An 18,817-nucleotide genomic window follows, 5' to 3' on the forward strand; every position below is an offset into this window, starting at 1 on the left:
TAATAATAATAATAATCTTTAAATTAGCTTGATATGAAGCTGAAACTCGTTTGGTATAAATCAGGCATGTCCAACGTTGGCCCTCCAGATGTTGTGAAACTACACATCCCAGCATGCTTTGCCACAGTTTTGCTATTAGAGAATGCTAAAACTATTGCAAAGCATGCTGGGATGTGTAGTTTCAAAACATCTGGAGGGCCAACGTTGGACATGCCTGGTATAAATGATGTATACTGTATGACCAAGCATCCTTACTGAAGTAAGATGAATAATAATAATAACAATAATAATAATAATAATTAGCATATTCTATTTATATACAGTTGTGCTCATAAGTTGTCAGAAAATCTGAATGATAACTCACAAACCTTTCTTTCACTCATGGTTAGTGGTTGGGTGAAGCCATTTATTGTCAAACAACTGTGTTTACTCTTTTTAAATCATAATGACAACAGAAACTACCCAAATGACCCTGATCAAAAGTTTACATACCCCAGTTCTTAATACCGTGTATTGTCCCCTTTAACGTCAATGACAGCTTGAAGTCTTTTGTGGTAGTTGTGGATGAGGCTCTTTATTTTCTCAGACGGTAAAGCTGCCCATTCTTCTTGGCAAAAAGCCTCCAGTTCCTGTAAATTCTTGGGCTGTCTTGCATGAACTGCACGTTTGAGATCTCCCCAGAGTGGCTCAATGATATTGAGGTCAGGTGACTGAGATGGCCACTTTAGAACCTTCACTTTATTCTGCTGTAGGCAATGACAGGTCGACTTGGCCTTGTGTTTTGGATCATTGTCATGTTGGAACGTCCAAGTACATCCCATGCGCAGCTCTGAGCTGAGGAGTGCAAAGTTTCCTCCAGTATTTTCTAATAACATGCTGCATTCATCTTGCCATCACTTTTGACCAAGTTTCCAGTGCCTTTGTAGCTCACACATCCCCAAAACATCAGCGATCCACCTCTGTGTTTCACAGTGGGAATGGTGTACCTTTCATCATAGGCCTTGTTGACTCCTCTCCAAATGTGACGTTTATTGTTGTGGCCAAATAGTAAAATTTTGGTCTCATCACTCCAAATGACTTTGTTCCAGAAGTTTTAAGGCTTGTCTCTGTGCTGTTTGGAGTATTGTAAGTAGGATGCTTTGTGGCATTTGCATAGTAATGGCTTTCTTCTGGCGACTCTATATAGATAATACTGCGGCTCAGCAAAATCAAAACTAACAAATCATCAGGGCCAGATGGGATTCATCCTAGGGTACTAATGGAATTATATATAAAAAAATATATATAATCACCAACCCTAATGGGATGGGTTGTTTATGCTAGCTGCTCACACCCGGGGGAGGGTCAGTCCCCTACAATGAAGACTGTATTCAAGAAAAAAGACAATATTGGTGGAGCGCTCAACTAAAAAGTACACAAGTGATCAATTGGATATCACAATATAATGCAAATATCATTAAAGAATAATATAAAATACTATTTAATAATATGATTATAAAATATTCTCCTAATTTGAGAACACATGAATAATGAATTCACAAATATATTAGTGTTGAAGGACAATGGAAATGGACCTTTGAGAAAGTTGTCAGAGAACAACGAAACGCGGTAGGCTGCATTGGTTCATGGACTTTGGATCATATACTTTTTATCCCACTTGGACCAGCTCTCCAAAAACCCACTAGTTGGATCCCCCAAACTACTCTACACTCCCCAACTAGACAATTCTATCTGAGACACCACCTGCTGAATCATTGGAGCCCCACCTATCTTTTGACAGGGGAACCTGTGTCTACACCATCAGGAACCAAGATTCTGGGACTCCAGCCAGGTTTATGGATACCCACAATACCAGTTTTCAATTGGAGAACAAAATGGGAGACCAAATTTAAATCACCAGGAGGGAGCAATAATAGGAACAAGCGGGACTAACACCTAAGTATTAATTTCCATTGTCCTTCTGAACATGGATGAACATATGAAAAATAAAGAACAAACAAATGCAAATATATAAATTTAATAAATAAAAAGAAATGTTTATTTCTAAATGTAATAACATGCCACATAAGAAATAGTCTAAGTACAAATAATAGTAGTCCTCGGACCTTTTCATACCCCCACTATCCGCGTCGGCGTTGAGAATAGAATAGTGTGGCGAGCGCAGCGAGCCACCGAGCCCGAAGCGTGGCGAGGGGACGCGGATACCTTCACAGGTAAACGCGTCCCTTTGCGGGCTTCACAGGTATCCGCTGCGCTCGCCACGCTTCGGGCTCGGTGGCTTGCTGCGCTCGCCACACTATTCTATTCTCAACTCCACGCCGACGTGGATAGTGGGGGTATGAAAAGGTCGGAGGACGCGTACCGCCGCCCCTCGCGGGCTCGCTGCGCTCGCCACGCTTCGGGTTCACGTTGATCGTGGGGTGGCGTTAACAATTGTGGGGGCCATTTCAGACTTCAGGGGGACTATTAGGGCTCTGTGGCCCATTTAACATTGTTTCCTATGGAAAAATCACGGGCATTGAGGCATTGAACAGTAAAATCGTGTCCAATCACACTTTTAACATTGTTCCCTATGGGAAATCGCGGGCATCGCGTCGCACCCGTTTTTTTAGTGCATGCGATGGCCGCGATTTTTTACCCCCGATGACCGCGATGGACATCGTGGGCGCCGTGCTAGGTGAAGAGTACCGATTTTTATTTCTTCCACATTACTAATTAATAAAACATAGTTTTACCCCCAAAAGTTTGCTTTTGTAGCTATCAGAATGAAATTATGGATTTTAAGAAAATGGCCCTATTTTATTACAGTACCTTTGTTGTATGTAAAAATACAAAAAACTTTTGTTATCAATATGAATTACTTTTATTTACAAATTTATTTGCAATTAATTGATATTGGCAACTTACTCTAATTGATAACTAAAATTGGTGAATTAATTTGCTTCTCATTAATTTATAATTATGCTTCGTAATATATTCATTAAATGATATAATCCCCATAAGATACATGACTTTTTTTAATACATAAAGATTGCCTATATAATATGTATATTGCCTGTTAATCTTTTTATTGTCCATAACTGAGTTTAAAATAGCTATTGTATGGTGTATTTTGTGCAGCATAAAAATTCATTCAGTTTCTGATTTTAATGCTCTGGGACTATTTGTTATTAATGAGGATATATCTGTGATGACCACTGCAGTGGAAATGTATTCCACTGTGGGAGCAGTGGGAGATATTTAACCAGCACTTTATTCAATGGTCCAATTTGGCAATAAGTTCTATTTTGATGTAGTAAGATATTTTCCGCTCAGCATTTTAATAGATTTTTTTGAATTTATTATTGATATAGACTTGTTAATATTGTAGAGCATACAATAATGGATTGACCACACAGTAAAGAGAACAAATAAAAAACATAGGAACTCATTTATCAAGACAGTGATAGCAGTTCCCAAAAAAAAAAAAAAGAAAGAAAATATAGCAAATAGTACTTGGATTAGAAAAGAGAGACATTTGGAAAGTAGGAGAGAAAGGGAACCACACAAGAAGGAGTCTGAAGAAGTAACAAGACCACTAAGTGTGATAATTGCCATCCTAAAAATTATTAATGTAGTAGGGCAAATCCTTAACCAAGAGCCATGGGCTTCAAGTTAAGCTAAGCTCTCTATGGGGTGTTGATTTGCAGCAGGGGTGCATTCGCACAGGGACAGATATTTTTGTACTATTTTTGCATCTGCATACGCAGGGTGCGTGCAGTGGCGGGCTGGGCCGGGGGGCAGAGTGCCATGTGCCCCCGGGCCACTCTATTACCTAGTGTCTCGAGCCACCTCAAACATCAAGAAGGGCAGTGGCGGTACAGTGTTACAGCATATGCGTCCTTCCTCCCCAGACTACAGCGCTGACAGCGCCAGGGAGCCGGTGCCGTAGTCTCTGTCTGTAGTGGCCACTCCAAACATGGCTGCTGCTTTTGAGGAGACAGACACTAAAGCAGTGATTTTCAACCTTTTTACCTTGCGGCACACTAAAAAAGATTTTAAAATTGCCAAGGCACACCATGAGATCCCCACAGGGCAAAACACATTGGCCCCCACAGGAAAAAATCAAACCTATTGCCCCCCATATAAAAAACAATCACACTGGTCCCCACAGGTAACACAAATAAAATGCATTGGCCCTTTACATGAAAAGAAGAGACCAGTAAATAACAGTTGAACTGGTGGTGGCTGTAAACTGGTTTGGGCATCTCTAGATCTGGAGGCACACTTGAGAACAGCTCAAGGCACACTAGTGTGCCACGGCACAGTGGTTGAAAAACACTGCACTAGAGGTTGGCATGACCTCTAGTGTCTGTCAGAAGAATGCAGCACGCCCAGCATTTCCATGCTGGAGCGCTGTTTACGGAACCCGGCAGTGTGTAATTAATCAATCTTCTCTTGCACCATCGGGGAAGCGGCACCTCCCTCCTCCCACAGTCGCACTGTCGACAAAGCAGATCTGTTCCGGTTCCTCCAAGTTCTATTCCTGTGCAGGGGCCAGGTCTCATTTGTTCATTCCCCAAACCAGGCAGCAATATGGTACAGAGTTGGAGACTTTCGGGGAGCCCTTCTCACTGTCCCTGGAACCTCAAGCATCCCTGACACCCTGCAGCTCCCCCCACAGAATGGTGAGTGCCCAAGGATCACTGTACCCACCAACCCCATGTGTGTTTAACCCCCTTCCTTTGTATGTGACCTTCTGTACACTACTATCTGTATGTGTGTGTGTGTGCGTGTGTGTGACCCCCCCCCACCTCATCCCTGGTGTTTGACCCCCCCCCTTTGCCAATAAGCATGTAACCCCTGGTATTGAACAAGAAACTCTGGCAATGAGCATGTAACCCCTAACAATGAGCATGTAATTAAGTGGAACTTATGTGGCATAAAATGTAACAGGCATTATGGTATGTCATATGATGTGTAATGGGCATTATGGTGTGTGGTATAACTTGTAATGGGCATTACGGTGTATGGTATAACTTGTAATGGGCATTATGGCGTGTGGCATATTATGTAATGAGTATTATGGTGTGTGGCATTATGTGCAATGTGCATTACGGAGTGTGTAAATATTTGTTTGGCTCGCCAGGTATGTAGAAGCTGCATCACCCTCAAACCACCCCTGATATATATATATATATATATATATATATATATATATATATATATATAGGGGGGGGGGGGGGTTTGGCGGCACTCGGAAAGAAGTTAGACCACACAGTGGATAATACCGATGTTTCTGAGCCCAGTGGCTCATTTATCTTCCTGCTCCTTGATAAAAGAGCCACTGGGCTCAGAAATGTCAGTATTATCCACTGTGTGGTCTGACTTCTTTCCGAGTGCCGCCAACCCCCCCGCCCCCCCCCCCCCCACGTCTATACGATCATCTTATGATAGCTACACTGGAGGGCACTGGAGCTGTTTAAAAAGTATCAGCAATTTTCTGTACTTGTGTATTATCACGGCGCCCCCGATATTAAGTCGCACGACTGTTAATCGCATCACATGCCATACACCCGATGCACACTGATGCAATTTAAAGTTGTATAAGCCCCCTATACGATTTTAAATTGTATAAGCACCCTAATGGGTGCTTACAATGTTAAATGCACCCCCACGCCACCCCCAGTATGAACGGTAACCCGAAGCGTGGCTAGTGCAGCAAGCCCGCGAGGGGCGGCGGTACGCATCCTCCGACCTTTTCATATCCCCACTATCCACGTCTGCGTGGAGTTGATTTTATATAGTGTGGCGAGCACAGTGAGCCACCGAGTCCGAAGCATGGCGAGCGGCCGCGTATTACTTTACATGTATTCTGCGTCCGCTCGCCACGCTTCGGGCTCGCTGTGCTCGCCACACTATATAAAATCAACTGGTCTGCAATGCGATGGGCGCCGTGATAGTACACAAATACCTATATATATATATATATATATATATATATATATATATATACAGAACAGAAACAGAGTGCGCTTAAAAGTGAAAGTACACAACTTTTTCCACAATATAAAAATTTAATAAAAGCCAACAACACGGCTCATAAAAAATACAGTGATAGTACGGTCATATATTGGAATCAATTTGACAGAATCTGTGGTAATTCAGTACAACAGCAGTACACAATTACTTTAAATTAAATGAAACTTTCCATCTACAAGTTACCGGGACGGCAATGGGCACAAAATTTGCCCCTGCCTATGCCCAACCTCCTGATGGCCATATGTGAGGAGCAGCATATATACAAATCCAACTTTGTACAACATGTCATCTTTTACCGGAGGTATATTGATGATCTTATCCTAATATGGAAGGGAACACCTGAGAGTGTGGAAAATTTCATTGCTAATCTGCAGACTAATGATTACAACCTAAAGTTCACGCACAATTCCCATCAGGAAACCGTTGAGTACCTTGATTTGAGCCTTACGGGGAGACCAGGAGAACAGATTATAACTAAAACCCATTTTAAAGAAGTTGAAGCAAACAGCTACATCCCCTTTACCAGCTGCCATCTATCAAGATGGAAAGAAGATGTACCCTACGCACAATTCAGCAGATTATGAAATACAATCAGAAGTAACTGCGAAAAGATTCATGGAAAGAGGATACGATCCAACCATGGTCGAAAAATCAAGGGTAAAAGCATCTCTAAAATAGAGAGAAGAAACACTCATGCAACAAATGGAAACAAAAAAGAAAAAAACACCAGAAAACAGACCATTTATCACCCAGTACAACAGGGAAAATGAAAAAATCAGAAAAATCCACACAAGACACTGGGGAATCCTGTTGAAGGACACCATCCTGGGCCCCCACTTATCCCCGAAACCCACGGTAATCTACAGAAGAGCTAAAAATCTGAAGAGCATCTTGGCCCCAAGTGGCTTGAAAAATACAGAGAAAAAAACAAAAACCACTTTTCTCCACAAAACGAACAGATGCACACCATGCGGGAAATGCATCTGTTGTCGTCATATGGAAAAGACCAAGTTTTCGTGTACGATTTACAGCAAGAAAATGCATTGAAGGCACCTATCACGTGTACTTCCACATACGTAGTATATCGGATCACATGTAACTGCGGATTGGTGTATATTGGAAAACAAAACGACAGATAAAATTGCGGATCCAAGAACACATGCGGAATATTAAAAACAAAGTCACCACGCATAGCCTACCAAGGCACTACCTAGAAAAGCATAACTCACAGGTTGACAGCAATCATTTCAAATTGACGGTCCTTGAACAAATCCACACAGATCCGAGAGGAGGAGACAAAGATCTAAAACTATCCAAAAGGGAGACTTTTTGGATTTATTCATTGGACTCATTGGTCCCACAGGGACTTAATGAGAATGTGGACATAGTCTCCTTCCTGGGACAACAGAATTTAAAGCACTTATATATTATTCACAAGGGTGTTTACGGAACTCTAGTTCCATTTGCTACATTTCTTTCTTCCTTCCTTTTCCATTTTTTCTAATGTAGAGGCATTCCAGCCAAAGAAGAGAAACACTATACCATCACTTAATTTAAAAAAAGATATAATCCCCATTTATAATAATAAATAGTCTTTAATAAAACTGTCACTTTAATATTTAATAAAACTGTCATTTAAATATTCCCCACCAAACACAGATATGAGCACAATTTGGCACCAACATATTCTATTAAAGAATTACATTATTTGGAAATTATTGAAAAAAGATCAGTTTCCCCTGATGAGACAGCGTAAAATGCTGTTTAGAAGCTACTTGGAACCAAAATTCGCCTCCAAAGTTTCCTTGTTAGGTGGAGTGCATTTGTGTAAGGCCAAGCATGAATAGAGGTGACTTCCGGGCGGAAGTACCTCTTGGAACGCATATGGAACGCACGCACGCTCTGGGGCGATGCGCTACTATCATACAGACACTAGCATCACGCCGGAGGGACCCCCACATCTAAAATGTACCCACCACCCACAACAGACCACACTAAAGGCTAATAGCCAGAAACAATAGTTTTTGAATCTAGTAAAAATCGCTGAACCGGAAGTGACACACTGGGACTAGTACTATATACTGGTGATAGCAATGATAAATTAAGAGGGAAGAGCAGGAATAGAGCATTTTGACCCTCTTGGGCTCGTTCATGTTAGGAGATTTGAAAATGCTAATTTATTAAAATGTAACAAATATATATTTTTTAATGTAGCAGGTGGATACAAGATAAGAGGAAACAGTGTTTCTGCAGGTAAAACAGGGAGTTTCAGGATGGTCTCTCTTTCCTGAAATGGGTGACAGTGGATGATGCCAAAAGGAGTAATGCCGTGTACACACGACCGGACCCAGACGGCTGTTGATACCATTTCGATATTAACGGCCAGGAAGGAGGAAGGGACAGCAGGAGGAAGACGCACGGGGGGAGGAAGGGGGAATGCTGCATTGAGCAGCATGGAACTGATTTCAATCAAGCAGATCAAAGCATAAATAGGCTTGCCTGCCAAGTTAGTTTCTGCTGGTCAATTACCAATGCCATTGTGATCAAATCTTCATCGAATGCCGCTAACACTGTTCATTTCAGTGTCATTTTCGATTCGATTTGGACTATATAGTCCAAATCGAATAGAAAACGACACTGAATTGAACCGTGTGTACACGGCATAAGAGCAAGCCAATGCATTTAAAACTGCTATGAAACTGTGTGCTTGACAATATGACAGCTATTATATAATAAAATAATTGTTGTATCTACTAATTTCTCTCTGAGAACTCTGTTTATTCTAATTTTACAAAGGCATTAATTTTCCTTTCCTACAGTGAAAATAATTGAGTTGCAATTCCATGTACAGTGCACCAACAAGGCTAATATATTCAATGATTTACCGCCAGTGCTTCCCACATATGGTCAGATCTGGTAGTACTGATGACTGGCCTGCTTAGTCACACATGTGCCAATATTTACAGTTAGGGGTAAATCCAGTTAAACAGTGTAATGTTTACCTTAGTAATCCCTCACAGAGTTTGGCCACACAATATCTACATTCCTGTCCTCGGGAGAAGACATTTCCCGGTTCCTCCACTGTAAAGGAACAGGGGTTATATATGCTTACTGGATGCGGCAGTGCACTATCCAAAGCAGCCGACTATACAACTTCAAAATGATTGCACTGGACAGATGATTTATAAAATACTGGATGCCGGATGATTCATAACATACAAATAATGACAATTTTGAGATTGGTTGCACCAATATAGTAGCATTTTTTGGATGATCTGATGTTATCAGACCTATCGTCCAGATAATTGTATAATATATGTCTGGCATAACTCTATATGAGGCCCTAAATAATTTGGACAGAAGGTGCAGATGAGCTAATCTGAAATAAAGTGACCTTGGGTTTTATGATCATAACACAACAATAATAACCAAAACAGTTAAGTTACTGCAGTTTTTTAACTTCTCATAACATTAACAAGAAAACCACTTTCTGCAAGCGTTCACCTAATGCCTGTCGGCACCAATCTGCATAATGGGGGTTATTCTGGTTGATTCACAAGTCTGTGAAATTGCAGCCTTGCCAGTCCACCAGCCGCCGCCCTATGAATGCCGATACGCACGCCCCAACTTGCATGCCACAATTGTACGCACGGCCCGCAAATGGATGTTTAACATAAACATCCATTCGCAGGCTGTGGAGGAACACCCACATCATCCGATGGTCGCCGACCATCGAATGATGTGGAAGGCACACGCACATCTAAAGTTACTCCATATGTTAAAAATACTTATTATAGATATCACTGGGAACCAATACAATAACAAGATCATAAGACAATAAAGCATACTGAGAAATACACCATTTAATTCTATTTGTATTTTGATGTTGCACTGTTACTTTTGCAATGTTATCTTCTGCTTTTTACTGCTATTTGTTGCTTCTTTTTATTCTGGACATTCTGTGAATTAGATATTGGCGTGAAGTTCCTACTGCGGTGGGCTGATGCTTTTTCTTCATAGTGGACATATTTTCTTGTATTACTTCTGTTTTGGGCACTTTAAAACAGTCTGCTTGTTTGCTTACAAGTCCATGAATGTAGTTTAACGATTTTTGCACTTGGAAAATATATTCTTGTATTGACTCTAATGTGCTTTGAGAGTTTTCTGAAATTCTCAGCAAATTCTTCATGCTATTTAAGAGTCTGTAGATTTGATGTCTTTTTGAACACAGGTACCATTCGGTCTCCTCAATCCAAGTCTTCATCTGGAAGATATTCTTTGGCTCTTTTAACTAAACCATAATAAAAAATGACAAAAGCAACAACATTTTTTTAGTAACTGTTTTGAGAGTATAATTATAGGTCAGAAGGAGAATTCCGTTAAATCAGTTGAATGGTAATTAGTAGTGGCGGATCCATAGGTGGGGCTGCAGCACAGTTCAAATTTCAAATAGAGCCTCACCAACTGTCATTGAAATGGGTGTGGTATGATGTCCAGACAGTCGGGATTCCAATGGTTAGTATAACAAAATCAGAATTTCCAACCACCTCTAGTCCGCCAGGGGGGGGGGGAAAGCGCAATGAGGCACCTTGTGAGCTTGCTGTGCTCGCCACGCTGTGGGCACGGTGACGTGTTGCGCTTGCTTCAGGTTGTATTCTCCCTCTATGGGGGTCGTGGACCATCAAGATGGAGAATAGCCCCTGTCAATCGGGATCCCGACTGTCGGGCATTTAAACAGTTTGGATTCAGATGTCAGGGTAGTGACCATCGGAATCCTGACTTTCGGGTCCTCAACCGGCACCCATCCAAACTGACTCACTTGCAGTTGGTGTGATTCCCCTGTTTGAATTTTGAATTGTGCTGCAGACCCACCTCTGGAGCCACCACTGGTAAGAAGGATGTCCATGCTTGAGGATTAGTGAGTTAATTAGTAACTGACATATTTTGATTTATCCAACAGTGCTAAAACATGGATATACTTTTTATTTCCACATTTGTTTATTATAATTTTATATATAACACACAACTTAACTTTTGCATTTGTAAGGAGTATAAATCAGTACACCACTAGTAAGAATTTCTTTTTTTTTATTATACTGTATGTCTTTGGAGCTACTGTACTAGCATATTACTATATTATTACTAAAGTCATCAGCCGCCAATACATGACGGGCAGCTTCATACTGTACCTTCCAAGCTCAGACAAAAAGGGGCGTAGCTTCATTTGACAGTCTCATGTGTTGAGGAGACAAGGGCTAGAATCACATTCCCCATTTTCCCCTCCCTGCACTGAATAAATGCACATTATGTGAGCATCTATTCGGTGATCACTACTTGCTCCACAGAGCAAAGCAGTGCTGATTACCAGATACCCCAAACTGACCCCCCCCCCCCCCCACAGGACACTGTGACCCACAGGTGAGGAGACAGCAAGCCAGTATTTAAACCCAACCAACACAATGAGTAGATCACCTTTTAGAAAGCTGCAGATAGCAGTGAAACATGTAAGGTGTTTATCCCACCAGACACCCCTTCTCTTGAATCTACACCCCACTAGCAGATCTAGTCTACAACAAAAAGATCCCTGTGGAATAAAGCCAACCGCCAAAACCCTGAGCAAGAGAACCAACTAGCCAGTGATCATCTTCATCCCTTTCTACAAATTGGGACACTGTTTCCTCAAGACATCATTGCTTCCATTTCACTTCAAGGCAAAAAGATCATTGGAGGTATGCCACCTCCTTAAAAGCCCGTATACCATCAGTGGATGAGGACACCAACACAGCAATTACTCCCGTGGCTCACTCTCTCCCTTACTAAAAACAGGTGGACTACAAATAAGGCTCTCTCCATATGGATCTATATACAATATTACCCCTTGAGGCCCTCCACATCCTACAAAGTGGACAACAACCAGGCCTCCTTCTATACAGACTGATCTTTGGATAACTAATGGGTGACTATATATTTGTCTGGCTTTTTAATATTATACGTTTTTTAATTATTAAATCTACTTTTTATTCGCACCTGACCTACCTTATTTAATATTGTCTAGCGCAGTCTAAATCTCTCCCCTTTGCTTCCCTTTATTGTATTGGGGCTGACTACCACTTTTTATTGATTGCTGCTCAGCCAAGCACACCCATGGATTCAGTATTGAATCCCGGCGTACAGAATCCCGACGCCGGAATCCCGACATCCGAAATGCCGACAAGGGGGGGGTGGATCGCCCCCCCCTTGCGGGCTCGCCACGCAGCGGGCCCGGTGCCTCGCTATGCTCGGCACACTAATTTCTTCTCCCTCCAGGGGTGTCGTGGACACCCCAGGAGGGAGAATGTGTCGGCATTTCGGCGGTCGGGATTCCGGCGTCTGGATTCTGAACGCCGGGATCCCGACCGCCGGGATATTAACTGCATCCCCACACCCATACCTAAGCGCCTTTTGTTATATCTTTATATCCCTTTTCTTGCTATCATATAGAACAGAGCTATTATCTGTGGCTTTTCTCCTCCAAATATTCTTAAAGCCTTAATAAAGTTTTGACAAAACCCATACCTTATGGCATTGTAAACTGACTTACCATAAGTTTAGACCCAACGTTGAATTTAACGCTTTCCTTCTCTCTTGTGAATGACAGGTAGATTTGATCTTGGGTTAACATTTTAACCTCAACATTTGGATTTAGCTTCAAAGTGATTGATTGCAATGGGGGAGCATGCACATGCTGGCTGACATCCCACCAAGTCCAGTGTTTCTTCCACATCCCGTTCTCATCAAAGTAAGTGCCACCGTAAGGATCCAGCACAGTCCTTATACACAGATATTAAATGTCAGCAAAAATTAGAATTTGTGTAACAAAAGTTTTTGAAATAAAGCTTTAATAGCAGTTTAAAGACTCACATTTTTAAGATGGAGAAACCAACATACCATATTGTCACGAAGACTTCAGAGACCGTGAACCACCCCAAACTTTTATCTTGGGTACAAATCCCACATATTCTCAAATTATAAGCAGGGTCGCCGAGAGGTATGCCGGGCCCCAGTAAACTTTTGGGGGCATGGCCTAATCACGGGAGGCGGGTTAGGCCACGCCCTAAAAATGTTTACGAAAAAAACCTCTAAAGTCGAAGGGGGGAGTGTTATTGCCCACTCCCCCCCCCCCAGCAGCAGCAGCACACACCGACAGCATGTGCTGTGCTGACAGCAGGCTCAGCATGAGCTCTCATGCTGTCAGTAAGACGCTCATGCTGAGCCTGCTGTCAGCACAGCACATGCTGTCAGTGTGTGCTGCTGCCTGGGAGAGGGGGAGGTATTGGACCAGGGCCCTCGCAGGGCCCCTCCAGCAAGCCCGGGTAATTAGTACCCGACCCCCCCCCCCCGCGCTCTCGGCGGCCCTGATTATAAGTACTCTAGATACTATACAAAGTAAGAGTCTAGGCTCATTTATGTTATGCTGCTACATTTAAGCTGGATTAAATGTAACTATAATTGTATGGAATTCAATTCACACAGGGGCAGCGGCGTAGCTTTGTTTGGGGCGCCCCCCCGCCGTTAATGGGGGGGGCTCCCCGCCTGTCCGGCCGCCCCCCCGTGCCTGCCCCCCGTGCCCCCTCCCCCCATTGCCGCATGCTTACCTGTCCGCGCGTCCTGGCTCCCCTCCTGGCTTCAATAAATTCTATGCAGATGGACCACGATAAAATGGCCGCCCCCATACCGCAGACAGTTTCAGAGAACAGTCTGCTTTATGGGGCGGCCATTTTATCGTGGTCCGTCTCTATAGCATTGATTGAAGCCAGGAGGGGAGCCGGGACGCGCGGACAGGTAGGCATGCGGGGGATGGGGGGCGGGGGGATGACTATAGCACCGCAGCTCCCCGGCGCCCCCATATGCACAGCGCCCCCCCCCGTGGCCGTGGGGGCTGCGGTGCTATAGTTACGCCACTCCACAGGGGGCAAGATACAGTCTACATGGACACAGTTTCCAATGCACTGCATCCCCTCTCTTCGGGCACGGTGCCTTGCTGCATTCGACACACTATTTTATTCTCCCACCATGCCCTAGTGTATGGTAGGGCATGAAATACCGCCTGTGGGCACGTCGGCTAAAAAAAACAGTGAAAAAAACCCATGTCGACCTTTTGACTGTCGACCTAGACACTGTAGAACTAATGCTTATGTCGACCTAATGACCTGTCAACCTAAAACCATGTCGAAATAGACCCATGTCGACATTGACCCATTTCGACCTATCCCCATGTCGTCCTATCCCCATGTTGAACTAGCAGTGTCGACCAACTTGCTGTAGACCCAAAGACCATATTCCTTTTTGCTATATCAGGCATCATATTTATTCACTCCATATGCCTTTAGCCCTTATTTCAATGTGTGTTGCGCATTTTTATTACTATTTGTGGGTTATTTTATTAACCCACAAATAAACCCTTTGAGTGCCAAGTGAATTTGTCAAAATAGGTGTGAAAATTGCCAAGCAAACATTTTTATTCATCATAATGACCTTTACCTTATATAGGAAATATCTTTTTTTTACACATTTTTTATTTTAATTAATATAACAAATGTAAGCAACACTGGCATTTTTAGTGGATGTTTTGAACAACTCTCACAGAGATGGGTTAACACAAACATTGATTTTGGATCCAAACAACACTTTTATTTAACCTAGAACATGAATATTTTCTTTTGTGTGACAAGTTACATATTTTCAGTGATCTTTTACTGCTCATTAATCGCATTCATTCCTAGTAGTAAAGGGTTAAATACTGAGTTTGTAGAAGTATTATGCCATGACCAAACAGTCACAGATGTCTCCTTTATAATGGAGGAATAAGAGAAGGCATCCATGTCATTATCAATGCGAGGGAGTCTTCCTTATCTAGACAGGGTCAAGCTGAGATAAATATGTTTTGCAGTTTCCATTCTTGGCAGTGTTTATGCAGCGATTCCTTTTAGGAAATCTATTAACAGGGCATGTATAGATAAGAGTAAACCACAAAGCTGGCATATATATTAAAATAAATGGGTTTCCAATTTAACAATTTAATTGGCTTCACTTGAAAAATTCAATTACCTTGAATTTACCCATCCATTTGTAAAACCTGAGAAAAACGTTCTTATCACACATTTAGTCCTCTCATTTAGATGTTTACTCACTTAATTGTTTTACAAGCCCGATAAAGCAAGAGTAAAGGCCCCCATACACTAGGGCGACTTGTCCTTAGGACAAGTCGCCCCCGACTTCCCCCTGAGCTTCCCCGGCTGCTCCCCGGGGGAGCTTGATTAGATTGGCACTTGATGTGCCATTTTTTACATGTGATAAATCGTCTCGATTTATCACATGTAAAAAACCCGGGGAGCAGGGGGGGGGGCTACAGAGGTGGGAGCAGGGGGGCTGGGGACGCTGCGGGGGACACGTCTGTGTCCCCCGCTGCTGGGGACGCTGCGGGGGACAGCGTCTGTGCTGCGAGGCGGTAGAGGGAGCAGGGGGGGCTGGGGACGCTGCGGGGGACACAGGCGGCATAGAGCCAGGCAGGGGGAGCCGGCCGGGAGCTGTCAGTAATGAATAAAAAAAAAAAAGCCCATACAATGAATGGGCAGCCTGTGATTGGCTGCTGAGCGCTCTCTCAGCCAATTGCTGACTGGCTGAGAGAGCGCTCAGCCAATCACAGGCCGCCCATTCATTGTATGGGCTTTTTTTTTTTTATTCATTACTGACAGCTCCCGGCCGGCTTCCCCTGCCCGGCTCTATGCCGCCTGTGTCCCCCGCAGCCGCGCCGCGTCCCCAGCCCCCCATGCTCCCTCCACCGCCGCGCCGCCCCACTAGGTCCCAAGTCGGGTGGTCGGACGTGCAGCAGGTCCGACCACCCGACGCAGATCCGATGCGCACGGGACCGCGCATCGGATCTGAGGGGACATCAAAACTAGCCGATTTTGGTCCGATTTCGGCCAGATCCGACTGATCTGGCTGAAATCTGACCAAAATCGGCTAGTGTATGGGGGCCTTAAAAAGAGATACTTATTAAAAGTGTGTGAACGAATCAAACATTGCATCACAGTGGGCCCACCATAGACTTATTTAAACCACAGGATTACAAATGATCAATACAGCAGGTATGCTGTAAACATTATTAGCATAAAGCGTTTACTGAAGCATAGAAACCTAGTAGAAGCAGCAAGCATTCCTCTATTTCCAGAAATGGGACTTCTTTGGAAATTAAATCTTTAAACTGGTAAACATTTCTATATTGCTGCAAACATTAGCAATGATCAATCGATAGATAGGTAGATAAACATTTTAAAATTCAGCAGCGGCCGTTTTGAATTGATGAAATGTGGGTTAGTGATCTGATCCTGGTTTTATTGTCAGTGTGATTATTGGAAAAATTATGGTAAGTTTAAAATGTCTCTAAAAACATTAACTGCAAAATTGGTGCAAGGTTTCGTAAGTGGTGCAGTGGTAGTGAAGAGGGAAGAGAACTGATTAGCCCCACGTGAAGAGAAGAAGAAGTAATGCTTGAGAGAAGGTGCCGGGCCGGCAATTATTCAAGGTACATGCCCGTGTAGAGCGTTACACCGCGGAGGGCGCGGCTGTGCTGCAGCTGTATAAAGAGGATGTGATCACCAAAAGTATCCTAACCACCCTTCCCCAAGCGATGGAAATTTTTATTCAGGACATGTGGCCCGGCAGAGCTGGAGGGAGAGTGTTACTGGTGACAACAAGATGGCTGTGTGGTAGTGCTACTCTACCCTGTGGAACATGATGTTGCAGTGTGACTGCTTTGTGTGGATACCTGTGTGTACTGGGGTAGAAGATGGCAGACTGGTAGTGTGGATATTTTGGGGGTGGGAGGGGAGTAGAAGCTGTTGGTGTGGGTTTGTTGTGTTAAGCAGTGTAGACACGGTGCGATGTGCTAGGAAATTTTGAGTAGATAGTCAAAATTGCCTAAAAAGTTAGCCAGAACTGCACCATGTGTTTGCTGGGAGCAATAGTGATGCGTGGCCCTGCGGCATCGCTCTTGCACGGCAAAATAGACTGTGTATGCCATTCAATTTTAGTGTAGTGTAGTGTAGTGTAGTGTATTTGGCCTTTGGCCAAATCCACCATAGTCCAAATTGCCCATGGCCTTAGTCAAAATCTACCATGTGCTAAGTCAAAATCAGAATAGTCAAAATAGCCCATGCCATGCCCGTCCTTTAAAAGGAACATGTCTTAATAGTTATACCTTTGAGCAGGTTATCTCCTTATCAGTAATTCATACTTGCCTACTTTTGAAAACTAGTTTCAGGGAGATTTTAGATGCTAGAAGAATGCACTGTGCCGCTGAGAGGGTGTGTAATGCTCCGCCCACCTATTGCCATTAAGGGGTGTGTCCTGCAGTGGCAGAAGAAAACTCTGACTCAGGGAATGAGTCAAAAGTTACATTCTGTCACAGGGAATGTGCCCGATATTCACATTCTGACACAGGGAATGTGCCTAATATTCACATTCTGGCACAGGGAATGAGTCAAAATTCACATCCTGACACAGGGAATGAGCTGAAATTCACATTCTGACACAAGGAATGTGCCCGAAATTCACATTCTGACACAGGGAATGTGCCCAAAATTCACATTCTGACACAGGGAATTCTATTATGTGGGGGTGTCTTTACAAGTCTAAATTCATCCCAGTTTCTGCCTGCAATGGAGATTTGTACCCCCTTAAAAATATATATATATATACACGCACACTCTTAGGGGCCAAAAAACTCCATAACAGGCAGCATCTGGGATGAACTTACAATTGTGAAGACACTCCCTCCCCCATCCCACTGCATAAAAGCATATACAAAAACCCCTGTGGACTGTATAGAAACCCATCCCCCCACATGCAGGGCATGTACCCGTATTCAAATCTTACCGGGGAAGGGAGCGCCTGGTCAGCGGCACACCTCGCACACAGGCCCGGCTCTTGCTGTCAGGTGATCCTGTGAATTTTAAGGCGTGGAAGATTTGATGTGGCGAAGAGAATAACAACCATCAAGCGCAGGCAGCAGGCGCTGACTGACACAGGCGCCCGTAGTCTTGCGAGAGCCGAGACCCGGAAGCGGCCGGGATCACGTTGTGGCAAGGACGCAGAAGGAACAAGGAGAGCTCTAAAGAGGTCTAGTACAGACTTTTTGAAAACCCTTTTGAGAAATCTCCCCTGGTGACACTTGTCAAGGAAGATTCCCATTGATTGGGGACCCCACATAGGTGTACTGAAACACCGATTATTACCGCACAAGGTACCCCTTTACCCCTAGGGTAATAAGGCCCCATCCCTTTATTCCCCCACAACACCAGAGTCTGGTATACACCCAGTATTTTGAACTAAATAAACCCATTTATTTTATCCATCCATTCTGCAATCCTCACAATTCTTTACACACCAACACCATCAGCTTTCTCAACACAAGCAGGATAGCGCTTTCCCACTCCAAACGTTTTTACTAAAGCCAAAAAGGGACCGGGATACCCTTAAGGGACAAGCAGCACCTGTGTCTAGTTTAGGGCAACATATAGGCTGAGCGCAGTGTTCAAACCCATTTTTGTAGCTCAGTTCTGTAGTTTGAGCTGCTTTAAGCTCAAAAGCCGCCCAGTGCGTACGGTCCAGCAATGTATGGTGTGTGCTGATGCGCGTTCCCGCACCATCACTGGTCCCGCCACTCAACTGCTGGTATCACCAGCAGGTGAGACATGGGGTGGATGGATTTCTATAGCAGTCTGCTATGGAAAGTCATCCACCTCCGGGAAAATCA

General features: G+C 43.6%; 1 protein-coding gene across 3 annotated transcripts in view; it reads right to left on the reverse strand.

Annotated features, from left to right (window-relative positions):
- Window positions 1–5,983: 5,983 nt before the first annotated feature.
- ERICH6B (glutamate rich 6B) overlaps window positions 5,984–18,817 on the reverse strand; it is a 122,998-nt gene continuing 110,164 nt past the window's right edge. Inside the window, exons 14-15 of one of the 3 annotated variants that reach the window (XM_083168966.1) lie at window positions 12,602–12,830; window positions 5,984–10,312 (exon numbers count right to left, since the gene is read on the reverse strand). In XM_083168966.1, the coding sequence (XP_083025092.1) occupies window positions 9,950–10,312; window positions 12,602–12,830 (592 nt within the window). In that variant the 3' untranslated portion in view covers window positions 5,984–9,949. The remainder of the gene's footprint in view (window positions 10,313–12,601; window positions 12,831–18,817) is intronic. The other 2 variants (XM_083168965.1, XM_083168967.1) reach the window with 2 other exon arrangements.

The sequence above is a fragment of the Crinia signifera genome, chromosome 2 (genome assembly GCF_055691185.1).
Source record: "Crinia signifera chromosome 2, ASM5569118v1, whole genome shotgun sequence".
Classification (NCBI taxonomy): Eukaryota; Metazoa; Chordata; class Amphibia; order Anura; family Myobatrachidae; genus Crinia; species Crinia signifera.